The following is a 27,150-nucleotide window of genomic DNA, read 5'->3' as shown; positions in this document are numbered from 1 at the left end:
TGTTAAATTTCAAGTTTTATCTCAAATACCCTACTATTTTCTCTGAAACAATTAACAACAATCACATCTATATAATATAGTGAGTGAGTCTATATTTGGCATGAATTCTTTATATTTTTCTCTAACTAACACAATTATATTGAATATAATTAGATGGGTCTTTTAAAATTATAATCATTCCCTTTCTCAAATACATTCTCTGCTTCGAGATATAGTTTTATAGATCCAATCTGTGAAGTTCACTTTTAAATAAATATTTGATATAAATTAAGATTTTAATGAACAACAACAAAAAATTTCCATAAACAACACTATGAGATTTAGGTATGAAGACATTCAAAATATGCTTGATAATATTGATACTTATTTTTAAATATTAATGTAACATTTTAAAAATATAATTTAATATTATTTAATATTACAAATTTAGTGGGTATTATGCAACACCCTATGGCTAAAAGTTATCAACAGCAGCCCTCACTTGATTTCAAAGAAAACCTTTCATTATTTATTAGTAAAGTTTGCTTCAACAAACTTGGCTTGATGCAAAAGCAAGCTTCTCTAAGAAGGTGTAAACAATCTCAGTTAGGAAATTTTTAGTTTACAGAGAACTTTCCCTAAATGTTGCTGATCCCTCAAGGGAGGTACACACCGTGGTACCGAGCGACACTCACCTTGCGGTAGATCACATGGCACACGGCTACTCTCAGCCTCATCCCCACACGCTGCATGTGGTAGAAGTACAAGTGGTGCAGAACGGCCCACACGAGCACGCAGGTGCTCAGCCCTGCCGCGTAGCCGTAGGCTTCGTGCAAAGCAGGAGAATCATTGGGATCATAGTTTTCAACATAACTAATCATTTTCCCCAAAAATATGGGTTGAACTACTCTGGTGCCTTCCTAAAAGAAAAGAAAAAAGCCTTAATCAGAAATGTCAGTTTTTCTTTATACAAGATTTACTTTTATCATTAGCATGTTTAAAATACATTTTGACAAAATGCTACATTTGTGAGTAATTTAAAAGAAAACTATGCAGATTTATTTTCTCCTATAAGACAAGCAGGCAACAGTTTAACCTGAAGGCAACATTTTCCATTCAAACATAGTAAAGCCTTAGTACATTGTGCTTAGCACACCGTGGATGCTCAACAAATATCACAAACAGGCTCAATACCCACTGAGCCTTAAGATGAATAAAGAAAAAGGTGGCAGAAGAAGAGGAAGAAATCTGCTTCCACAGGAACAAACCTGCTGGCAGCCTGCCCCTGTCCCCCATATTCTCAATGTCCCAGCCCAATAGAAAGTCAATGTGGTTCACATATGGGAGACACGCTTTCATCACCTTCTTCATGAATCCTTATGAACCGAGACACTGGCACAAACACATCTACCCTTTTCTACCCAAAACTCCACACGTAGATCCAGGGAATGGAAACCAGCTTTGGCAGGAGTACCACAAAGAAACCAGGTTTGCCAGCTCTGCAGGCTCTCAGCTCCCAAGAACACTGCCTCACTATGCCTCTACCCTCCAGAAGTTGGAATGGTAAGTTGGAGTAAAAAATTAAACATGGTGGAGGCCAAGCTAAAAAATCATGTTTTCCATAGTTCTTGATCCACCATCCACTGAAGTTGGTGGTTTGGAAGAAATGTTACCAATCCTCTCTTCCCCAAGGCCTACACCAATTGACTCAGGGTGCACTGAGGCTTCCACCCTGAGTAAGACTTAGGGAAAGCAAGTTTCTTTCCCAAAGAAAAAGGCAAAGGAACGGCAACACCTACCCACCCTGCCAAAACAGCCGCTCCACCTCACAACCTACTTCCTCTCTCTAGTCACCCCTTGAAGGCCCCCTTCTTCCTAGGTCCCCTTTTTCACCATCAAGGAAAATCACTCAACAAATCCAAGTTACCAAAACTAAACACCTCGGGCCGCAATATCATTTCCTCCACAGACTTCTCAAAAGACAAAATGTCAAAACTTTGGAAGTCTTTCAGGAACAGGGCTTTTCCTTTTTTGGCAATCCCGCCTTACTAACACAGACAGGGTAAGCTTTGCTTACCTGACCAGTATGCTTTGATAGCTCTCTTCTGTCTGTCTGAAGCTAAGAAACCCACACACAAGAGGAGGGAAGGAGAATCCATAACACCAAACACCAAAAAAAAAAAAAAAAAAAAAAAAAAACCAAGTATTTGCTGCTCAGCCAACCAGCGCTTGATCAGGATTTTTATCAAAAGATGTCCCCATCCCTCATATGGGGGTCTCATTAAACCTTAACATTACTGTCTTGTTCTACACAAATGGACACATGCACACACACACGTTAACAGGCTGCACCAACTGCCTCTCCCTCCATGAACTCATGGAGATTTTCATCTACAATAGAGAATAAAGGGAACACTATTCAGTTGAAGATATGTAAGTAAGATGATCAGAACTGAGTCAAATGTAAGTGATACATTTCCACCATGTCCTGTCATCCATCGCAAGAGGCACAGAGAGCTCTTGGAAGAGTCCTTCACACAGTGGATTGTCAAACACACTGCTTACAGTTTCCTGAGATGGAAATGTGGAAGCCACAGAGAAGCAAGAACATCAAATTGTACATACAGGCAGTCGCAGCCCAGGTGCCACCAAGGGCAGTCCAGTGCTGGAGCCACAAACCACCAGAAGCCCAGCAGTAATATCTGCCATCCAAAACTTTCCTGAAACTTATGATTCTATTTGGGGAACACTGTTGCCTGTTACTCAGCTCTCCATTTGAGCCTAACATCCTTGTAATTACAGGAGAAATAAGAGTAATAGCACTCACCAAAGATAATATGAATAAATTCAATAAATCCAGCAAACAGGAGTGTAAATAAAGGCAGGTCATTACTGCCTAAGCACATCTGGAGTTTTTCACTGAGAAACAATATTTAATAACCTAGTTAATGGACTTCCTTGGTGGTCCTTTAGCTAAGACTCCACACTCCCAATGTAGGGAAACTTGGTTCGATCCCTGGTGAGGGAAGTAGAGCCCACATGCAGAAACTAAGACCCAGCACAGCCAAATAAATAAATATTAATGAAACAAAACCAAAAAACAGTTGGAGAAATAGCCTCATTAAGGTATAATGCCACTTCATGGCTCATATCTTCCATTCATCTATGAATTCTTTTTATTCTTGATAATGATTATTATTTAATTGGGATAGAAAATTTCTTATCTTTCAAAAAGATAACAAAGGACTTCAAACATGAACTGTTACTGATGCAGTTTGGGGGGAGAGTCATTTATTATTTTGGGACTTTCTCCAGTGGCTCAATGGTAAGGAATCCATCTCAATGCAGGAGTCACAGGAAATGTAGGTTGAATACCTGAGTTGAGAAGATCCTCTGGAGGAGGAAATGGCAACCCACTCCAGGATTCTTGCCAGGATAATCCTATGGACAGAGAAGCCTTGCGGGCTACATTCCCTGGGGTCACAAAGAGTCAGACACAACTGAGTGACTGAGCACACAGGCACAACTTTGCCTCCAGCAAGGAGCTGTCACGGCAATTCAGAGAAGTGATGAAAAGTATAACATACAAGGAATTTCCATTCTGGCATAAGTTGCAACTATGGAAAACAGAAAATTGATATTATGCTCCATATGAAAAATAGCAGCAAGTAAAAACAATTTTCCAGTAATTTCTCTCAAAAAGAAAAAAATATAAAGCAAAATAATGAATAGCACAAAATTGTGAAAATAAAACCCCAAGTACATATACAGAGTAAGAAGACACATATTAAATATGATTCTTCAAAGCTTCCAGAACACACAGGGCAGACGTGACTGAGGCCATGAAAGGTAGACTGAGTAAATCCATCCCCTCCACACACAAGGAAAGGTTAGAGATGGAGAGCCGGACAGCTGGCAGCAGCATTTGTAATCTGTGAGTGTTTCCATTTCTGACATTTGGTAAAACTGTCTGAGGCAAACCAGGCAAAAGTTTGTCCAGCTACCAGAAGATTAACTCCTACATAAGCTCAATGCTCTAGTCCAAGTATTAACTCCAAATGAAACGGTGGTGTGAATCCCAAGGGTAGATTGAATTTCAGAAGACTCTGCATGCCTTGGAGAGTCTCTCAGAGAGGCAAGGAGTGTCTGTGGCTCACCCTGGGGACACAGACACTGGTGGCAGCCATTGCTGGGAGCTGCCCCCACCACGTGTACACTGCTGTGGGCAGACACCACCAAGGAATTCTCTCATCTGTACATTCCTGATTCTCACCATCAACTAATAAGAAATAAAACAACTGAGAAAATATTCATTACCAATCATGAAGCTAACCGAATTAAAACTTTCTTGATAAGCAGGAACAAGGTCAAACACTGTCCCTTCAACCTTTCCTCTCTGACATCAATCTATACCACATGTATATTCTTTCCACAAACCAATTGAGAATATAGTTCTTATTCTTTCACAAGAATTCTTCACAGCTCTGAAATCATAAAGGATCTTTAAAAGAGCTGAATTTAATACCACAACATCCATTATTCAGGATTATCTGAGAGTCTGAGTCTCTGAGGCAGACTTTTTATTTTGGCCACACCCTGTGGCATGCAGAATCTTAGTTCCCAGTCCAGGGATCAAAAACCCTCATATCTGCATTGGGTGCATGGAGTCTTAACCACCGGACTGTGAGGGAAACTGGTGGTAGCCATTTCTTGATAGAGTCCTTGGTATTCAGCCTCCTGAAAGCACCTGATATTGGGTCCCATCTTTTGCTTCTTAGGATAACTTCTTGCAGGGTTCAGTTAGAAACTAGAACTTCTGCAGTGGATAGAATTCCTCCTCCAAGTTAAGGTACTTGAAATATTTCTCACCCAATTTCCTCACATTTCATTCATGGAAATAAACACACAAAAATAGAAGCAAGCTAACAAAGAAAAACACTTGAGTGAAACATATAAGCAGAAAAGAGTGAGCTTGTAGGGAAAAATTGAACAGGCAGTTTATCTTTAGAACTGGGGGAGTTCTAGTGAGGTGGATGAAACTGGAGCCTATTATACAGAGTGAAGTAAGCCAGAAAGAAAAACACCAATACAGTATACTAACGCATATATATGGAATTTAGAAAGATGGTAATGACAACCCTGTATGTGAGACGGCAAAAGAGACAGAGAGGTATAGAACAGTCTTTGGACTCTGTGGGAGAGGGATGGGGGGATGATTTGGGAGAATGGCATTAAAACACGTATAATATCATATAAGAAACGAATCGCCAGTCCAGGCTCGATGCAGGATACAGGACGCTTGGGGCTGCTGCACTGGGATGACCCAGATGGATGGTATGGGGAGGCAGGTGGGAGGAGGGTTCAGGATGGGGAACACGTGTACACCCGTGGCAGATGCATATTGATGTATGGCAAAACCAATACAATATTGTAAAGTTAAAAAAAAAAAAAAAAAGAACTGGGGGAGTTCTAAAGTAGAGTTGAGAAAAATCCAAAGATGAGGAGAAAAAGCAGTGAATCTGCGAAATCATACCCACCAGCATTCTAGGTATCCTAACCTTCACTCCTCTTTTACACAGTGGTCTTCATCCTGACTGCACCTTAGCATCACCTGGGTGGGGATAAGGGCACTCTGATGCCTGAGGTCCAGCCTCCAGAAACTGGTTTAGGTTCAGCTGATTAGGGTGGAACCTGAAGATTCCTCTCCCTGGAAGAGTCGGGATGCAGAAACTAACCCCATGTAAGCATCTGCTAACCTCCACTCTTGCATTGTCTTTGCATCTGAGCCTGGAATGGCTACAGACCTGCTATGAAGGAGTTACAATGATCACAAAGAGTTTTAACCAGAGTCCCATGACACATTTCATGCTTCCAGAAAAATCTTTATAAACCCAAGTCCAGAGATTACAGCATTGAAATTGAAAATTTTCATTCTGCACAGTAGGAAAATGAAAATTTCAGATAAAACTATATTTAAAAAACATTAATAAACAGATGAGTCAAAATTAGCCTGGAAAGTTATCTCTAAAAGGAGAAGGAGAATTAGAATAGAGCTAACAAGGATATCAGCCTTCTTTAAAAGTAGCCTTGTCTTGATTTTGGAATCATGAAAGCATTATACAGAATTATAATTATAAAAGAACTAATTTTTTAAAAAGCAATTCCTAAAATTTCAGAGTAAATTTAAATAAAACTACCTATATATCTACATCCTGTTGGTTCAAAGAGCCATACAAAAAAGAACTATCAAAAGTGGTTTTAAACAAAACAATTTGAAAACACATTCTCTGCATGATACACCCATGTGAAGACAGAATAACTGCAAAAAGATAAATTTTATGTTTTCAGAAGTCACATTATAAGGTAAAAAAAATAAATAATTATGTTGATATCATTGAGAATTGGGCTTAGACATGGGACAAAGAGAATAGATGATGGGAGAAAAGAGATACAGATGTAAGCAAAATAAGATGAAGTAAAAAACTAGTGTCCTGTATCTGATTTGGATTGGAAACACCCATATAAACATATTTGTTTACCTTAAAAATGTATTCTAACTTGGTCTAATGAAAAAAAGCCAAGAAACAATAAGCAAGAGCAATATCCCCTCTAACATCCAGATTATAGTCTTTAAATACCATTTCACACTAAAAGAAGACAGGGCTGCTTGGAGAAATGGATGATTCCAGGGCTGAGCAAATGCTGTACAAAATGAACTAGATACATCCTGTCACACCAAAAACCAAAAAACCAAAACAAGCAAAAAAAGACATTAAAAAAAAAAAAATAGCCAAGACTTCTAGAGTATGTGCAAAAGACTTAGGACCCAACCTGAATATACTCCCACTGCCCAAAGATGGCCAAAGGTTGACACAAGCATAACAAATAAAATGGACTGAAGCAGATCAGAAATGTTTAAATTCATGAGCTCAAACTGACAGTCACAAAACCAAACCAAACAACCAACCATGAAAACTCACTAGCCCCTCTCCTCACTAGAGGAGAACCAATTCCCCATTTGGAAAACAGGTTTTAAAAATGGAAAAAATTATTTTCCCCTACTTTCCCTATAAACACTATAGTTCAGCATTAACCAAAGAGCTTAGAGCATCCCCACTTTGCAACCCTTAATAAATTAATGGACCTTGAGCAAGGATCATGAATAGCTCCAACATCACACACACACACACACACACACACACACACAAAAGATGTTATGTACCTTATAAGGGGGATATACAACCCTACCTCCTACATAGACGAAAGGGGTGAAGAAAATCCAAATGAGCTATATCAAACTTCCAGACCTAAACACCTACCTAAGGTGCCAGGGGAACAAGTTAATTGAGACAGGGGGAGATGCGATCAGCCAAATCCAGACTGTGGGAATCTCTATAGGTCAAACAGCCTAGAGGCTTAGGGTGGAGGGGAACAGAAAGGCAATCTGAATAACCTGTGTCAGCCAAGTGTACCTTATTTAATACTGCTTCCAACAGAAGAGGGGAAAAAAGACAACTGTGAGCACTGGCTAGATACTAATGATATTAAAGTTAATATTTATGCATAAAACAATAAAGTGAAAGTGAAGGCACTCAGTCATGTCCAACTCTTTGCGACCCCATGGACTGTAGCCTACCATCTTCCTCCAACCATGGGTTTTCCAGGCAAGAATACCGGAGTGAGTTGCTATTTTCTTCTCCAGGAAATCTTCCCAACCCAGGGATTGAACCTGGGTCTCACTCATTGTAGGCAGATGCTTTACCGTCTGAGACACAAGGGAAGTCTATAAAAATAATGTTTATGCTAAATATGTTTAGTGGGGCGAGATTCCACATCTTTTAAAGATACATACTAAAATATTTATGGATAAAAATGATTTGATGTCTTGGAACTTCTTTAAAAGAATCTTGGGAAGTGAGGGTGCGTTTCAGATGAATCAAGACTGCTCATTATGGCAATTATTGAAGCTGACTTAGGGTGACATAGGGGCTTATTTCCCTTTACCCTTCTGAGTTCTTAGCTGAGGATCCCTGTAATAAATGACCGAATATCAAGAGAAAATAAAACAGAAGTTTATTAACATGTATATTTCTGATATACATGTGAAATATCAAGAAGAACTGAGTAACTCCCTGAGATAGCCCAAGCCACCACCTTAAATGCCATCTCCCCATAAAGACAAAAGAAAAGGTTGATGGAGTGCCAATGAGAGGTTAGCAGGAGAAGCAGCTTAAAGTACAGCAGTGTTGGGTGTGTTATACAGATTTCATCTTTGAAGACTGTCCTTCAACAGGATTCTGCTGTGATTTAGAGCCATCCTTCTTTTTCTGGTACATAGAGGGAGACACCTTTACAAATGGAGATTTCCTTTATCTGTGTAAATGTCCCTCAGAAGAATAACTTCTACTCTGTCTTCAGAGTTTCTCCTGTGTCTATTTCTGAAAAACACAATCAACTCACAACACTCTTTCTGCCAGAATGCCCTATTCTGGAGTGACACGTTGTGTTACCCTTTCATTCTATTCTATTTTTGTATTTTTGAAATGTTCTTAAAAATCTACAGGAAATTAAAAAGGAAACAAACAAACAAAAAAAAAAACACTATAGAAATCAGGTGACAGAGGGGCCAGAGCTGTTTCTAGAAAAGCAGCTCCTCTTGGCTCTGAGCCTCAGTGGAGGCTCTGGGAGGAGAGGACAGAACACAGAGAACAGGGGTCTAGCAGTCAGAGCACTGCGCTTCAGAGACCAGGTCGGCCACCTGCCAGTCACAGGACCCCAAGCCCATCGTGTGCCCTCCTCGGCCCCCAGGTCTTTATCTGTGAAAATACCTGTCTTGCCTCCCTCAGAGGAATCCTGGGACAACTAAATGAGCTACAACAGCGCAGAGTGCTCTAAAACCACCATAAAAGCAAGGGTTTTTCATCACTTTTATTATTAGAAGTCCTGGTAAGAGATTTATTCTTAATGGCAGAGGCTGGATTCACAAAGGCTTGGAAAACTCATTGTTCCTTACAGGCGACCACAGTGGAACAAGAACTCTTGAGAAAAGTCATGTGTAAAATCGAATTTTCTAGACTATAAAGTTTCACTTCTATCCAGATTGCTGCAATTTTTAACCATTATGAATGCAATCTTGCAAAAAGAGTCTCCTACTTCCCTGACTACATAAAGAAAATGGATTGAAGGGGGTGGAGGAAACAAGTGAAATAGGTGAGGGAACTTAAGAGGTACATACTCCAAATTATAAAATAAGTAAAAGGGGATTGGGGGCAAAAAACAAATATATAAACTTTTAAAAATAAATAAATCATGGAATTATATAACATAGGAAATATATTCAATAATATTGGAATAATTTTGCATGGTGACAGTTGGTGACTACACTTATCATGTACTGTATAAAATATTAAATCACTAATGATGTATACCAGAAACTAATATAACATTGTAAGCCAATCATACTTCAATTTTAAAAATTCTTTTAATTTTACATTAAAAATTTACATGTGCTTAGAAAAAGAAAAGAAGGTGGATATAAAACCTTAATTTATAACTCAAGGTCATCACTGTGGATATTACTAACACCTAAAATTCTGGCAGTTGGTGATGGACGGGGAGTCCTGGCGTGCTGTGATTCATGGGGTCACAAAGAGTTGGACACGACTGAGCGACTGAACTGAACTGAACTGAAATGAATGGCTAATGTTATGCTCTCAAGAACCAGCAGGGGGCGCACAGCAGGTCTGCTCTGCAGGTCCCTTCTGCTTGGCTCAAGGCCCCCTCCTTCTCTCCCTTGCTGTGTGGTCCTCAGTGGTTGCTCTCAGCCCACAGTGTCTTTGCCACCAACAGACACTCCCCAGCCTCCTGGGTTGAGCAAAGTGAGGGACACATGGAAGAAAGGATTGGGAAATAAATGCAAAGACCACTCAGCTCTTGGGGGACCAGCCGTGAGTCGAGGCACAAAGCCCACTGTGGGATGCAGAGGGTCCTGTTTACTTCCTGCCCATCAGCTGAGCTCCAAAGTGAACATTTACACAAACACATGAGCTTCCCACAGCCTCCACCGGGACCAGAGACCATCAGCAAAAGTGGCTTCAAACAAAGGCCAAGTGACCAGACAAGGCTGGGCCACTTCTAAGAGTCCTGGGAAAAGGACACAACTCCCAGCAACACCTCCCCTCTCAGGGGAAGGGACTGGGTGAACCCACTCTGGCTCTCTGAGGTTACCCCACTTACACAGCAGCAATGGAGACCTCACCTCTCAGAGAGAAGCACTGATGACCTGGGGAGGTGGTCTCTGTGACTCAGGCCCAGGCAGAGGCTTCAGGCTCTTCCTCTCCACCCTGTGGGCCCCGGGCAGGTGGGGACCTGTCCTCTCCACCCACAGTACCCGTGGAGGTGCACACAGGGGCCAGGGGTGCTGGGAGCTCTCAGGCTGTTCTGTTCTAATTAGGGGTGACAGGCAAGTGCTCCTTAGCCTGGTACTTATTTCTCTGAGGGGTAGAGATACTTCTCAGTTCTCAAAGGACAGCCCATGGAATTCTCCGGGCCAGAATACTGGAGTAGGTAGCCTTTCCATTGTCCAGGGGATGTTCCCAACCCCGGGATCAAACCCAGGTCTCCCTCATTTCAGGCAGATTCCTTACCAGCTGAGCCACAAGGGAAGCCCTTCTCATAGGACAGAGGTTTTCATATCTCAAAATCCTAAAACCCTAAAAGCCTCACTCTGGACTGGCGTCACCCTGCTTTCTCCCACTGGGGCTGCCAGGAGTACCTGGGAGGCCCTGCTCGTGCTGTGGGTGGAAAGACCACACTTCTTGGGATCATGGATGATCCACAGGGCATTCTGTGCATGTGAGGGATTAGAAGAAGCCCGGAGATCAAAAAGGAAACATGTTTGTGTTTTAGAAAATCCTGGGCTGAGTTTAGATCTTCCACCATCTAAAATATAAAGAATAACAAGCAGTATAGATTGATCACAACACGGGAAGTTGCTTCATAAAATCAATTATTAACTAACTAGCACGGCTACTAGTGCTAGCAGTACTGCCACACAGATGAGCCCCTAAATTTAAACTCCCCACTTCTCCGCCATGACCACCCAGAGACCAACCTCCTGAAAGGGCCCAGGGCTCTTCCAGTTGCACCTTATGCAGCCCCAGGCCTGGCCTTCCTGGACCCCCAGCAGGAAGTATTACTGGGGCTGGACAACTTTGAAATCAACACTCCCAGCACCACAGTGGGGAGGATTCCATCTCAGGAAGAACCCCAGATCCTGTGGCCTCTCCCTCTATGTCTGTTTCTCCCATGAGCTGCCACAGCCAAGACCCAGGATTCATATTAGAATGGGATCCATTCAAGGCTTAGTGACCCCACTCAAGGGGCTAACAGCCCAGAACAGCAAGAAAAACCAGTAGCTCAGTTCAAACCCAGCCACATGGGCTCTGCTTTGAACCCACCTGACTTTAAGACTCTTTTGCATCTGGTACCAAAGAGAAACTAGAGAACCAGGGACAGCAGAGAGAGACCTGCTCCAGGATATGATCCAGCATTAAACCCTGAGACCACTCATCCAACCAGGCACCTGGCATGAGCCACAGGCAGACACCGAGGCCCCAGGGTTTCCTGATAAGAATTCATGAGAGCTCTGCTGTGTGAGGTCAGGAAATCCTGCACAAACAGGCCACACCAGCTTGCCACCTGTGTATTTTAAACAGACTTACTGTGACTATGTGGAAATTCCATAACTGGGACAGCTGCACACGGGACAAAGAAGGGCTGGGGCAGCCTGACGGGCTCCTGCTCCCTCTCCCACTCCTGTCCTTCACAAGTCACTGCAGTAGCTAGGTGGTCAGTGCCCTCTCAAAGGCGGCACCCTGTCCCACATACCTGTCCCACCCTCTGGCACAATGGCCAATCCTCTTCTGAAATCAGTGAGAACTCCATCCCCCAGGACCATCCAGTCACCTGGGAGCTGACGGATTCTCTGGTCTCTCCAGTTGTGTGGGGTGGACTTCACCTGCCCAGCTGCCCACTGCCCACAGTGCCCTTCAGAGCCTTTAAACAAGAGCCACGCTGCCTACCTGTAAACCACCTGGCCCACCCACCTCACCCCCAACATGATGGACTGAGGACAGCTCACATCTTCTCCACCTTCTCCACCCCTTTCACAGCACCTGCATCTTCCACCTGTCCTGCTCTCACACACTCACATGCTGCCCGTGTCCCTAAGGTAGCACTAAGGGACCACAGAGAGCACAAGCCCCCCAAGAGGGTCTGCAGCAGACCCCCAGCAGGCTCAGCCAGAACAAGGGGGCTGACGGCACTGTGTTCCCAGGTGGACTGTCCTCCGGGGGATCTTGACTCAGGATCTTCAGGGTCATGAAGGTCTCTGACCTCACAGCTTTCTGCCTCTGGTTTGCCCTGCACATTACCTCCTACACCCTCTGCCAATGCCAGGATACCAGGATCCCCCTTCAACCAGGAATCTGCTCCCACAATGAGGGAAAGAAAGCAGCGTGGAGGGTGCACAGAATTCATGGTGAAGCTGGAGCTCCTCCCCACGGGGGCTTTGCTCACAGTTCCAGCCCACGGGGAAGGGAGCAGCCTGGGGAAAGGTGTGCTCTTAGGAGTTCTGGGCAGCTATGGTCCAGATACAGGGCCCTGGGTTCTGTTCCCCTGGAAGAGGAGCGGCGATGGTATCTTCTTAGAAAAGCATTTATCAGATGTGACCTGGTCAAGGTAACAATTTTTACCTTGTTAAACTATAACAAAATGCCATAAAAGGTACTTTATTCTGGGCTTGGGTCCAAATTACCTTCCTCTAAATCACAGGGCACATATTGCCTGAGGCTGTTGGAATCTTCGTTTGGTCAAAGATCAGTCAGCGTTTATACTGAACACCAGGAACTTTCTACCATAATATAAAATGTCTTTTATTTCAAGGCCATCCTTCCACAACACTCTTAAACCAGTTAAAAGAAGAACAGTAACCCCTGGAGTCCAGTTCTCACCATTCTAAAGATGAATACAACCTCTGAGCTCTATCATGTTTCCATGAGGGTTTATCCTCAGACCTTAGACCACTGGCCTCTCTCCCCACCGGCCCTGTCCACCTCAGTACAGAGATACATACACCAAAAAGCAGCGCACAGTATGAAAATCTTTTACCTCCAGAAATGTAAACATTCCCCAAATTAAATAGGATTTCCAGTAACACTTTACGATTGCTTTCACTAAAGAGGGTTCCTGTGCATCCTTCTGGGCTCTCTTAACTTCTTGATCCCAGTACCTGTGATACAAAACAAACCACAGTAAAGAACAGCGTGTCCACCAAAGGGAAAATGGGAGAGGGACAGAGTGGAAGATAAGCCTTCACTACAGGGCACTCTGTGGCTGCCCCATAGATGCTGGCTACCTGCTCACAGGGCTCCTAAAAGATAAGCAGTGCAGACTCTGAAGCACCAGAGAAACAGGCCTTGAGGAAAAGTTCCAGATTCTGGAAACAAGTTCCTGCCAAGATTTGCTGGACTTACAGGTAACAAGCATCTCAGGCGGGCAGACTCCCTCCTCCAGGGACCCCAATTCCGGGGACAGAGCTCGGCCTCCAGGGCCGTGGCTGTGGGCTCCCTCCACGCCCACAGATGTACAGGGAATGCGGGCCTCCAAAGTGGGCTAAGACCGGGGTCAACCTGAATGACTGAGCGTGCAGTGTCAGGAGAGGAGTCTCAGAAGAACCCAGAGGAAGGCAAAGACTCCCACAAATCTTTAGCCCCACGTGGAAATTCTCACTCTTTCTCCCCTTCTCCCTGATGTCTGTGCTCACCCTTGCAGCTCTTCTCCAAGGTGCTGGGAGCGATCTTCTGGAAGCACTGAGTACATGTCATCTGGTTCTAATTTCCGTTTGTGACCAATTTTAAACAAAGGGTTTAGCCACCTGTTAAAAATTAAAAGGAGAGTGACATATATTCAAATTACACATCTCTAACTAGAAGCCTACATTTATGGACATTGTTAAAAAAAAAAGTCTACATTTTAAATATATAAAGATATGGGGAAAATTAGATATATGCTTACAAACACACATACATTCTAGGTATAGGAAAGTCATGTTGGCTTATATATTACATAATTAAAGCAGCCTCTTTGTGGCCTACTGAACATACATTGTACATGTGCTTTAATTATTAAGAAAAAAAAATATGTTTAGAAATCAAATAAAGTAACAGTGGGTCAGGCATGCAGAATAGAGCTGAATGGCCATTGTGGGTAAGGCTGCAGATATGTTCCTGTATTACTGAGGACTTAAATCTTCTGAAATGTATTAGATTGAAGGATACCTACATGCACTGCTGCTGCTGCTGCTGCTAAGTTGCTTCAGTCGTGTCCGACTCTGTGTGACCCCATAGACGGCAGCCCACCAGGCTCCCCCATCCCTGGGATTCTCCAGGCAAGAACACTGGAGTGGGTTGCCATTTCCTTCTCCAATGCATGAAAGTGAAAAGTGAAAGTGAAGTCGCTCAGTCATGTCCGACTCCTAGCGACCCCATGGACTGCAGCCCACCAGGCCCCTCCATCCATGGGATTTTCCAGGCAAGAGTACTGGAGTGGGTTGCCATTGCCTTCTCCCCTACATGTGCTAGTGGTAAAGAATCCGTCTGCTAAAGCAGGAGATGTAAGAGATGCTGGTTCAATCCCCAGGTTGGGAATATTCCCTGGAGAAGGAAATGGCAACCCACTTCAGTGTTCAAACCTAGAAAATCCCATGGACAGGGGAGCGTGGTGGGCTACAGTCCAATGGGTCACAGTCGGACATGACTGAAGTGTCTTAGCACCAGTCGTATTCAAAGCAGTTGCAAACTTGAGGTCTCAAGATCTCCTTAGATCAGTTGTCAACACAGAGAAGTTTTTACAGGGAGTTATCTTATGGACACAACACCCTGAGTCTAATAGGTTCTGGACCCTGAACTACTTACAGTCCTGTCAGACTCCCCTCAGCCAGAACACTCATGTGAGTCTCTTTATGAACCCAACCTACTGAAGACAACCTCAAGATAAGTAATAGCTTCCCAACTAAAATGCAATCGATTCTTCTTATGGTCCTCCTCGGTATCACTCTAGGGAAAATTCATTTTTTTTAACATAACATAACATTCAAACATCCAAAAGGGCTGGAATTTTACTGATTGTTGGATCTTTCACCATCAGCCTCAGTCAGGGAATAAATATTGCCCACCAGACTTTCAGGGAACTTTAGCTGACAATATCACCAAACTACGGTTTAATTCCACCATGCCCAGGCTTCTGCTCAGGGACATCAAAGTTTCCCCCACTGCCACCACACCCCTGCAAAGACATATGTGTTAGTCAAATCCCTGTTTTCTGGGGGTCCAACCAACCATTTACTATGAGCCCTCCACCTACAGGCATGGCCGACTCTAGATAATTACCATGCTTAAGGGCTCTGGGGACAGGATCATACCAAACATGGAGGGGCCTGGCCATGTGCAAGTACCCTGGATGGAAGGGCGCTACCATGAGCCTAAACAAGACTCAATAAAATTCAAAGACCGTGTGTGTGCCCCTGAGGGATGTTTGTTACTCGAGGACCGTGTAGCAAGGGCCACCCATGTTGGGCCATCAACTGTCTCCAAGAAAACTACCAGGGGACACTGGGCTATATGTGGTTCACACCCAGATCAAGGTTACATTCAGATTTTAATTACACTCGCACAACCTGTGAATCAAAGGGGGCCATTCATCTAGTCAGGAGGAGAGCTGGACTGGTAATAGCAGTTGTCACACTTGTAGGATCCCCGGTGAGCCTAGCATGAGAAAGAATTTATAGTAACCTAAGTATAAAAAAAAGAAGAAATTAAAAAAGTCAGAGACTGGCCTAGGTAAGTAGAGAACCCAGTTCTAACCTTAGAATGACAAAATCCTCACTAGACCCTCTGGCCCAAATGACACGACCACTGCAAAGCTCTTGACTCCCTGCTGGCTGATCAAGGGGGAATTTGTGCCCCAACCATTTCCTGTTGTTTTTATGTTAACACTTGTGGTTAGATAGAAAAGAGCACATCCCAATTGCCAGAGAAAACTGCTTGCAGACAAAGACAAATATCATACGGTATCACTTATACATGGAATCTTAAAAAGCAGTATAAATGAACTTATCTACCAAAGAGAAACAGAGTTACAGATGTAGAAAATCAACTTATGGTTACCAGCGAGGGAGGGAGGAAGGGACAAATTGGGATACTGGGATTGACATACATAAACTACTATATACGTATCCAACTCTTTGCAACCCCATGAACTGTAGCCCACCAGGCTCCTCTGCCCATTGGGATTCTCCAGGCAAGAATACCTGAGTGGGTTGCCATGCCCTCCTCCAGTGGATCTTCCCAACCCAGGGATCTAACCCAGGTCTCCTTCACTGCAGGCAGATTCTTTACAGTCCGAGCCACCAGGGAAGTATATATAAAATAGATAACTAATAAGAACCTACTGTATAGCAGAGGGAACTCTACTCAATACTCTGTAATAGCCTTTATCTTTTTTAAAGAAAATAACCTTTTAAAAATAGTGGATATATGTCAATTGATTTACTTTGCTGTACTCCTGAAACTAACACCACACTGTAAATCAACTATACTCCAGTAAAACTTTTTCTTTAATAGAGAGAAGGTCACTTGGCCAAATACTCAAAACAAGAAGGGCCTGGCTGAACAAATTTGTGACAGGAACAAAAGAAGGTTCCCCAGATTCCCTGGGCTTCTAAGGCCATTCTTAGAACCCCTTACAGTTATTCTCCTTTTCTGGCCCTTCGGCCCATGATTCTTCAATTGGCTCATTAGTTTTATCTCTTAGAGAACTGAGACAACCAAGTGGCAGATGGTCTTTACCCAAAGCTATGAGCAACTGGGACTCTATCCTGGTGACAATCAGATTCATTTTGGTGGAATCAGGAGAAATCCGCTCCTGTAATCCAAAGTGAAAACAACACCCAGTTGTGGATGTGACTAGTGATGGAAATAAAGTTCGATGCTGTAAGAGCAATATTGCATAGGAACATGGAATGTTAGGTCCATGAATCAAGGTAAATTGGAATTGGTCAAACAGGCGATGCCAAGAGTGAACATCGATATTTTAGGAATCAGTGAACTAAAATGGGGTGAAATGGGCGAATTTAACTCAGATGACCATTATATCTACCACTGTAGGCAAGAATCCCTTAGAAGAAATGGAGTAGCCATCATAGTCAACAAAAGAGTCCAAAATGCAGTACTTGGGTGCAATCTCAAAAACGACAAAATGCTCTCTGTTCGTTTCCAAGGCAAACTATTTAATATCACGGTAATCCAATGCCCCAACCAGTAAAGCCAAAGAAGCTGAAGTTGAATGGTTCTATTAAGACCTACAAGACCTTCTAGAACTAACACCCCCAAAAAGATATCCTTTTCATCATGGGAACTGAAATGCAAAACTAGGAAGTCAAGAGATAACTGGAATAACGGGCAAATTTGACCTTGGAATACAAAATGAAGCAGGGCAAAGGCAAACAGAGTTTTGCCAAGAGAACGTACTGGTCATAGCAAACACCTTCTTCCAACAAAACAAGAAAAGACTACACATGAACATCATCAGATGGTCAATACCAAAATCAGATTGATTATATTCTTTGCAGCTGAAGATGGAGACACTTTATACAGTCAGCAAAAACAAGACTGGGAGCTGACTGTTCAGATCATGAACTCCTTAGTGAAAAATTCAGTCTTAAATTAAAGAAAGTAGGGAAAGCCACTAGACCATTCAGATATGACCTAAATCAAATCCCTTATGATTATAGAGTGGAAGTGACAATAGATTCAACGGATTATATCTGATAGACAGAGTGCCTGAAGGACTATGGACAGAGATTAGTGACATTGTACAAGAGGCAGTGATCAAGACCATCCCAAGAAAAAGAAATGCAAAAAGGCAAAATGGTTGTCTGAGGAGGCCTTACAAATAGCTGAGAAAAGAAGACAAGAGAAAGGCAAAGGAGAAAACCAAAGATATACCCATCTGAATGCAGACTTCTGAAGAATATCAAGGAGAGATACGAAAGCCTTCCTAGTGATCAAGGCAAAGAAATAAGGAAAAAATTAAAATGGGAAACACTAGAGATCTCTTCAAGAAAATTAGGGAAAACAAGGGAAAATTTCATGCAAAGATGGACACAATAAAGGACAGAAATGGTATGAACATAACAGAAGCAGAAGATATTAAGAAGAGGTGGCAAGATTACACAGAAGGACTATACAAAAAAGATCTTCATGACCCAGATAACAATGGTGGTGTGATCACTGGACAATAGCCAGACATCCTGGAATGCAAAGGCAAGTAAGCCCTTGGGAAGCATCACTATGAACAGAGGTAGTCGAGGTGATGTAATTCTAGTTGAGGTATTTCAAATTCTAAAAGATGATGCTTTTAAATTGCTACATTCAATATGCCAGCAAATTTGGAAAACTCAGCAGTGGCCACAGGACTGGAAAAGTTCAGTTTTCATCAATCCCAAAGAAAGGCAATGCCAAAGAATGTTCAATGTACCGCACAAATTGCATTCATCTCACATGCTAGCCAAGTAATACTCAAAATTATCCAATAGTACATGAACCATGAACTTCCAGATGTTCAAAATGATTTTAGAAAAGGCAGAGGATCCAGAATCAAATTGCCAACATCTGTTGGATCACAGAAAAAGCTAGAGAATTATAGAAAAACGTCTACATCTGATTTATTGATTATTGCTAAGCCTTTGACTGTGTGGATCACAACAAACTGTGGAAAATTCCTCAAGAGACAGGAATACCAGACAACTTGACCTGCCTGCTGAGAAATCTGTATGCAGGTCAAGAAGCAACAGTTAAAACTGGACATGGAAAAAGAGACTAGTTCTAAATTGGGAGAGGAGTACGGCAAGGTTGTAGAGTTCCAGAAAAACATCTATTTCTGCTTTATTGACTATAGCAAAGCCTTTGACTGTGTGAATGACAATAAATTGTGGAAAATTCTTCAAGAGATGGGAATACCAGACCACTTGACCTGCCTCTTGAGAAACCTGTATGCAGTTCAGGAAGCAACAGTTAGAACTGGACATGGAACAACAGACTGGTTCCAAATAGGAAAAGGAGTACTTCAAGGCTGTATGTTGTCATCCTGCTTACTTAACTTATATGCAGAGTACATTATGAGAAAGCCTGGGCTGGATGAAGCACAAGCTAGAATCAAGATTGCCAGGAGAAATTTCAATAACCTCAGATATGCAGATGACACTGCCCTTGTGGCAGAAAGTGAAGAAGAACTAAAGAGCGTCTTGATTAAAGTGAAAGAGGAGAGTGAAAAAGTTGGCTTAAAGCTCAACATTCAGAAAACTAAGATCATGGCATCCAGTCCAATCACTTCATTACAAATAGATGGGGAAACAGTGGCTGACTTTATTTTTTTTTGGCTCCAAAATCACTTCAGATAATAATTGCTGCCATGAAGTTATGACCAACCTAGACAGCATATTAAAAAGCAGAGACATTACTTTGTCAACAAAGGTCCATCTAGTCAAGACTATGGTTTTTCCAGTAGTTATGTATGGATGTGAGAGTTGGGCTATAAGGAAAGCTGAGTGCAGAAGAATTGATGCTTTTGAACTGTGGTGTTGGAGAAGACTCTTGAGAGTCCCTTGGACTGTAAGAAGATCCAAGAGGTCCATCCTAAGGGAGCTCAATCCTGGGTGTTCATTGGAAGGACTGATGTTGAAGCTGGAACTCCAATATTTTGGTCACCTGATACAAAGAGCTGACTCATCTGAAAAGACCCTGATGTTAGGAAAGATTGAAGGCAGGAGGTGAAGGGGATGACAGAGGATGAGATGGTCAGATGGCATCACCAACTCAATGGACATGAGTTTGGGTAAACTCCGGGAGTTGGTGATGGACAGGGCAGCCTGGTGTGCTGTGGTTCATGGGGTCGCAAAGAGTCGGACATTACTGAGTGACTGAACTGACTGACTGAACTGATGGCAGAAAGAAAAGAGCTAAAGAGCCTCTCGATGATGGTGAAAGAGGAGAGTGAAAAATGCTGGCATAAAACTTAACATTCAAAAGATGAAGATCATGCATCTGCTCCCATCACTTCATGGCAAATAGATGGGGAAACATGGAAACAGTGACAGACTTTATTTTGGAGGCTCGAAAATGACTGCAGATGGTGACTGCAGCCATGAATTAAAAGATGCTTGATCCTTGGAAGAAAAGTTATGGCCATCCTAGACAGCATATTAAAAACAGAGACATTACTCTGCTGACAAAGTCTGTCTAGTCAAAGCTATGGCTTTTCCAGTAGTCATGAATGGATGTGAGGTTTGGACTATAAAGAAAACTGAACACCAAAGAACTGATGCTTTTGAACTGTGTTTTGGAGAAGACTCTTGAGAGTCCCTTGGACTGCAAGGAGATCCAACCAGTCAATCCTAAAGAAGATCTTTCCTGAATATTCATTGAAAGGACTGATGCTGAGATTGAAACTCCAATTCTTTGGCCACCTGATGCAAAGAACTGACTCATTGGATAACACCCTGATGCTGGGAAAGATTGAAGGTGGAAGGAGAAGGGGATGACAGAGGATGAGATGGTTGGACGGCTTCACCAACTCAATGGACATGAGTTTGAGCAAACTCCAGGAGTTCATGATGGACAAGGAAACCTGGCGTGCTGCAGTCCATGGGATCACAAAGAGTCAGACACTGAGGGACTGCATTGAACCGAACCCAATATGTGACAATGCCCACGCTTAGCAGGTAGCAAGATCAGAAGATGAACCTTTGCCCCTTCAGAGTCCTTCAGTAATAAGGAGCAGGAAAAAGGAAAGGCTGATGCCCCAGAAATATATCCCTGCCCCTCCCTTGAATGGAAACCAACTGCTCTTATCTGAGTTTCAGGCTCAATCATAAAAGGAAAGAAAAAAATAAGAACTGATTAGAACTAGGTAGGACCCAAATGGCAGAAGACCTAACATCTAGTAGACACAGAGCCTCATTATGCATCCACTGTAATATATAAGCATGATAAATGACACACCAACCAGGACCACTAAAGTTGACAATGGCTATGACAACAAAGCAAAGAGCTCATACAAGGACTGAAAGGAGTGTTGCCTTAATTTCAGGTCCAAATCACACCACATTATTGGGTAAGCCATGAATATTCTTCCCTCTTTTAACCTGATTACCTTCCTTTTACTTCCACCCTCCTATATACCCAGTTGGGCTGAGAGGTTGACTTGCAAACTAAGTCTCCATTTCTCATTCTTTGGTCACTGAGCAAAGCTTGTGCTCTACCAGTCTCACCATCAGCTTACTTATTGGTTGGGGGAATCTGAGTGGAAAAAGAACCTCCCCATCATCATAAGGTGTCTCAGTCTGGGCCAGGACCCTGGAACAAGTCCAGCCAACCAATTCCATGAAAAGCACAGCAGTTTCATACACAAGAAACACAGACTCCAGAACCAGACTTCCTGGTTTGAGATCCCACTCCACCGCTTACTAGCTGTGTAATGGTAAGCAACTTACTCAACCTCTATGCTTCAGTGTCTTCAAGCATGAAATAAGAGGTAATAGCTCGCCTTCCTCCCCAGCAGGAAAACTGGAAATGGGTGCCAACGAAAATGGAAGTCTTCACCTTCCATTTCTATGCACATACATTTTCAAAGTCAACAAACAGAATGTGCTTTGAGAGTTTCTTGCCATACTTGACGTTAAGGAGACATTTGTCTACTTTGCTATTATTTATGGTAACCACACACAAATTCCTTCTTCTAGGCCCCTCTTTCCTAAAGGGCGATCAAATAGCCAAGGGATGTAGCTACATGCACTGAATACACCACCATCAAAACAAGCATAGAAGCTGCCATCCCCTTGGGGATCCCCTAGGCTGTCCAATAAAAGAAGTATCAGAATTTGTGGAAAAGATAAATGGGTTATCTTTAAGACCTAATAATCACCCAAGTGTGATTAAAATCCAAAGGTTCAGGCCTGTACATCTGTAGTCCCAGCTATTAGATGAAGACTTCAATTAAGAGCTTTAGCTCTCTGCAGTGCTTTTCATCTCTGTGTTTCCTCCCAGCTCATGGACCTGTCAGTGGCTTCAGGACCAAAGGACTCCTGGGCAGGACCACCTGCATCAAGACCATGTACTGCTTCTCTGAAGGACAGAGATCTGGATAAGACCCCACAGGTTTCAGGGACTCCATCCCCAGGGTTTGGTTCTCAAATGTAGAAGTGGAGATATTCACAATAGGGCCAGGGGCTGTGGTCAAATACATACTCTACTCCTGGCTGTGTGCCCCAGGCAAAAGCAACACATGTTCCAGAATAGTGTCCCCATTCATTTCATAAAAATACAATAGTGTTTTGTACAAACATGAAATTGGCCAAAACTAAGTACTAAGACATAAAGGACCACACAAGGAGTGAAGGAGGGACAGAAAGAAAGACATTGGGTAGACAGGGGGAGAGAGGGAGCCCAGGGCTGTTGGAACTCAGATGTTCACCTAAGGAAGGTGGGAAAAGGTAGGGGCGTTATTGGAAGATGGCAAAGATGCAGAGCACTAAATAGATTAAGAAAATTGTTCACAAGCTGCTTGCTTGGGGGAGCCAGGGGGGAGTTGCAGCTTATTTCAGAACTGACAGTGAATTCCTGAATGGTTCTGAGGCCACTGGATAAGGTGGAGAGTAGGGAGCCCTGTCCCTTCTCCCGCTGGGCAGTGACTCCCCCTGAGCAACCTCCTTGCCTGCTACTCCTGCTGCATCAGCTCTCAGGCTCCGGGGCTGGCTGGGCGGAGAGCAGTAAGGCAGGGAGACTCAGTTCCCCTGACACCAGGTTCCTTGGTACCCCTCCCAACCCCACCCCTCCCAACCTCCCAACCCCACCGGCCCCAGGCACCCAGGCACGCTCCCTCGCCTTGTCCCTTGGTCCCCAACAGAAGCCGACAGTGTCAGGCTTGACCCGCAGTGGAATGTCACAACTCAGACAGGGCGCTCACCAGACAAACAGGCGCGAGCAGAAGTTGGCCTTCTGCACCGGGCTGGTCTTCACCTTCGCGGACACAGGCAACATCTTGCCAGCCAAGGTGGACACAGACCAGGGTTTCCCTGCTCAGGAGGCGGTGGGGCTCCTGCTGCTCCAGGAGGCGCTGGCGGGGATGCTGGAGACTGGCCGCCTCACAGGTCCACCGGGCCGGAGCCTGAGAACACCTGCTTCTGAGAGTGGACCGCCCTTTATGCACCAGGTCCACCTCCCAAGACTGAGCAGCCTCCAGGTCCACCTCTGAGGCACCCGCTCTGTGCAGGTGCTGCCACAGGCATAGGATAGAGACAGGGCACCACGTGTGGGACTGCAGGACCAAGAGACAGCCAGGTAGACTCTTCCAGAAGCCTCACGCAGGTGGGAGGCAAAGTTATCAACTCTTTGATAAAGGCAGCAGGGTGACTGCGGGGCACAACCAGCCCAGCTCCCAGGAATGCGCCTGGCTGCAAACTCGGTGGAAGTTCCTGCTCGGAGCCCAGGCATTCACCCGGAAGGTGGAGACAGGAGGCTCAGGCCCCGCCCATCTCTGCTGCTCAGAGGCTCCCCATGGGCTGCAGAGGAAACCTGGAGAAAGCTAGCAGAAGGAGATAGCAGCCTCCTCGCTGGGCCCTCTGCCCTCATCAAAACCAAACAAGGGCGCTGTGGGAAGTTCTCCAACTGTAATGAAGCAGAACCCAGTGGGGCCTTCCTGGGATAGATCCTACCCCCACCCCATGCCCTCTGCCTGTCTCTTGTTTGTAGAAAATCTTCAGTCTCCCAGGCCTCATCTGAATCACAAAAGGCTGGCTCAAGAATTAATGACTGGAAAAATGTGAACACGTGATAAAAAAAACAAAAAACAAACAACAAAAACAAAAACTTTATCAATAGATTAGCCATACTGCAGTCACAGAATCTTTAGTTTCTCCTAGAAGGCTACAGATAATATGTTTGGTGCACATTCCCGAATTGTTTTGCAGATGCTAAAAAGTCCACCAGGTTGAAGAAGTTAACTGCATGATGACCATGATAAACTGGAACCTAAGGATTTATGATGATAACCCCTGTTGCATTACCGTGCTCCTCAACATCAAGCAGAGAATCATGCATAAGCTAAATCAAGTACTCTCCACTCTCTCCCCTAGTCTGCCTTTAAAAAACCTCCCCTGAAATCCACTGGGGAGTTCCAGCCTTCTGAGCATGAGCATCCTTACTCCTTGCTTGGCCCTTTCAATAAACCTTTCTCTGCTCAAAACGCCAACATTTCAGTTCATATCACCTCAGTGAACATTGGGCACAAGGCCTTGGTTTGGCCAATACAAACCAGGCACCAAACATTTGATGATGGCCAACAAGAGGGTTTAGCACAGCTTTTGTTTGTAGAGCTATAAAACTTAAACAAATGTAACAGAAGAATAGAAGACTTCAAATGATTTTGAAACATGAATTCATTGGAGATCGCCACAATATGTGAGGTGTCTTGCATCTCACAGGTTACATTGTGGGGGGACCTCTGTGAGATTTTTGCTGCCCTCTTTGAAGAGGAATTTGGGACAGAGAGATTGCCTTATGATTTCTTTCATCATGAGCTCAGGGCCTGCCTAGTGGAGTAATAGTGGCAATATGTTATAGAATTCAGGTTATGTGCATTTGTGGGAAACTTAATTCACTTTTAACTCCCACAATGCCCTATTCAAGAAGGTATTATCTCTATTTTACAGATGAGAAAGATGAGGCTCAAGGACAGCATTCTCCAAGATCTTTGAATCAGTAAATGATGAATTTTGATTTGGATTCAAGTCCAAGTCCAGCATGACTGTCTCACTGTTGGATGGTCAGTGTGTGAAAAGTGTCTGGAATATGCTATCTGAATGAATCAATGCTGTAGGACTGAGAATAAAATCTTGGGCTCCCACTCATAAGTGATAAGTTATTTGTGTGGCCATCTTACCAGCTCAGCAGCTTCTCTTCCCTTTCATTCTAAATGAAGAAAGATCAAAGTTTGTGGTGCTTATAATAAGATCCTCTCATTATTCTTTGATAATTTCCCATGTACTTTGGCTAAAATGGTGTTATTAATAATGACTTTTAGCTTCAGTTATGCAAGATTAATATGTCCTGCAGAACTAGTGTACAGTAAATTGGTTACAGTTGACAGTACAGTACTGTGCCCTTTTCATTTGCTGAGAGAGTAGAGTTTGGGAGTTCTCAACATACAAGAGAGAAAAAATTAAATGATTAAGATGCAAAGTGATAGATATATTGATTGGCTTGGTATGATGAGCATTTCACAATGTATATGTATGTCAAGTCATCAGGTTGTACATGTAAATATATACAATTTTTGATCATCAATTATACCTCAATAAAGCTGAAGGAGAAATTAATTTTAAAGAAACCCTTAATGTATTCAAATATTTTTTATAACTCAAACATATAAGAATGGCAAACTGTTGATAATTTTCTATTGATGGGCATGCTGGTGGTTTATTATACTGTTTTCTTGATATTTCATGCACGTTTGAAGTTTTCTATTGAAAAAAGGAAGACAAAGCTGAAAATTGTCAACTTCCAATTACCTATCTTTCTGGTGTTAACTCTTTCTCAGATAATGCAATCAAACAATCTAAATAATCACTCCTCACTTGATTTCCAGTTCTCTTTGAAATTCTCTACATTTCTCCATCCCTATAAATGTTCAGCTACTAGTTCTACTTCAAAGATCAATAAATTGCTTGCTGAAGTTGGAAGTCTAGTGACTTCTCTCATCACATTTCCCCAGACTGTTCTTCTCTCTGGTCCCCATGACTGTCTCAAGACCATAATTAGCGTCTCCAAACTGTCAAATACACTCAGTCCCTACAGCTTCTGCTGTATTTTTTTTAATTAATATTTTTAAAAACTTCTTAGCATTCTTTTCTGAACATACACTACTATGATATTTAGAAGAAATGTTCAAATCCAATGTTACACTGTTCAAAGGACTGGCTCTGGAGCCAAGGAACCAGAGCTCTAGATGCCTCACTCATCCTACTTCCAACAGGGTTACTGTCAACCTCAGAATTTGTGAAAGTATTTTGTAAAAACTAAAACAAATACAAATAAAACTCTGTTTGTTTTGAAATGACTATACTACTAAGTGCAATCAACAGATTCAATGCAATCCCTATCAAATTACCAATGGTGCTTTTCACAGAACTAGAACAAGAAAATTCACAATTCATATGGAGGCATAGAGGATCCTGAATATCCAAAACAGTTTTCAGAAAGAAGAATGGAGCTGGAGGAATTAATCTTCCTGACTTCAGACTAAACTACAAAGCTACAGTAATCAAGACAGTATGGTTCTGGCACAAAAACAGAAATATAGAACAATGGAACAAGACAGAGAACCCAGAGATAAATGCACCCACCTATGGGTACCTAATTTTTGACAAAGGAAGCAAAAATATACAATGGGGCAAAGACAGCCACTTCAATAAGTGGTGCTGGAAAAACTGGACAGCTACAGGCAAAAGAACGAAATTAGAACACTACCTTAAACAATACACAAAGATACACTCAAAGTGGATTAAAGACCTAAATGTAAGACCAGAAACTATTAAACTCTTAGAGGAAAACATAGGCACAGCATTCGATGACATAAATCAAAGCAAGATCTCCTACCCACCTCCTAGAATAATGGAAATAATAACAAAAGTAAACAAGTGCAGCCTAATTAAACTTAAAAGCTTTTGCACAGCAAAGGAAACTACAAAGTGAAAAGACAACCCTCAGAATGGGAGAAAATAATAGCAAAGGAAACAACTGATAAAGAATTCATTTCTAAAATATATAAGCAGCTCATACAACTCAATACCAGAAAAGCAAACAACCTAATCAAAAAGTGGGAAAGGGACCTGAAGAGACATTTCTCCAAAGACGACATACAGATGGGTAACAGGCACACTAAGATGCTCAACATCACTCATTATTGGACAAATGCAAGTCGAAACTACAAGAAGTTACCACCTCACACCAGTCAGACTGGCCATCATCAAAAAGTCTACAAACAATGGATGCTGGA

The 27,150-nt window shown here is 42.9% G+C and overlaps 1 protein-coding gene across 4 annotated transcripts in view; it reads right to left on the bottom strand.

The window, feature by feature from the left end:
• Positions 1 to 23,146, bottom strand: part of LOC129624651 (ATP-binding cassette sub-family C member 4-like) — a 164,462-nt gene extending 141,316 nt beyond the window's left edge. For all 4 annotated transcript variants that reach the window (XM_055542806.1, XM_055542808.1, XM_055542809.1 and 1 more), the window contains exons 1-4: positions 23,062 to 23,146; positions 13,805 to 13,915; positions 13,150 to 13,270; positions 675 to 899 (exon numbers count right to left, since the gene is read on the bottom strand). In XM_055542806.1, coding sequence (XP_055398781.1) covers positions 675 to 899; positions 13,150 to 13,270; positions 13,805 to 13,915; positions 23,062 to 23,135 — 531 coding nt within the window. In that variant the 5' untranslated portion in view covers positions 23,136 to 23,146. The remainder of the gene's footprint in view (positions 1 to 674; positions 900 to 13,149; positions 13,271 to 13,804; positions 13,916 to 23,061) is intronic.
• Between the last annotated feature and the right edge of the window lie 4,004 nt (positions 23,147 to 27,150).

Source organism: Bubalus kerabau, chromosome 12 (assembly GCF_029407905.1).
Source record: "Bubalus kerabau isolate K-KA32 ecotype Philippines breed swamp buffalo chromosome 12, PCC_UOA_SB_1v2, whole genome shotgun sequence".
Lineage (NCBI taxonomy): Eukaryota > Metazoa > Chordata > Mammalia > Artiodactyla > Bovidae > Bubalus > Bubalus kerabau.
The sequence above is the reverse complement of the archived record's forward strand: the minus strand, read 5'-3'. Positions and strand labels throughout refer to the sequence as shown.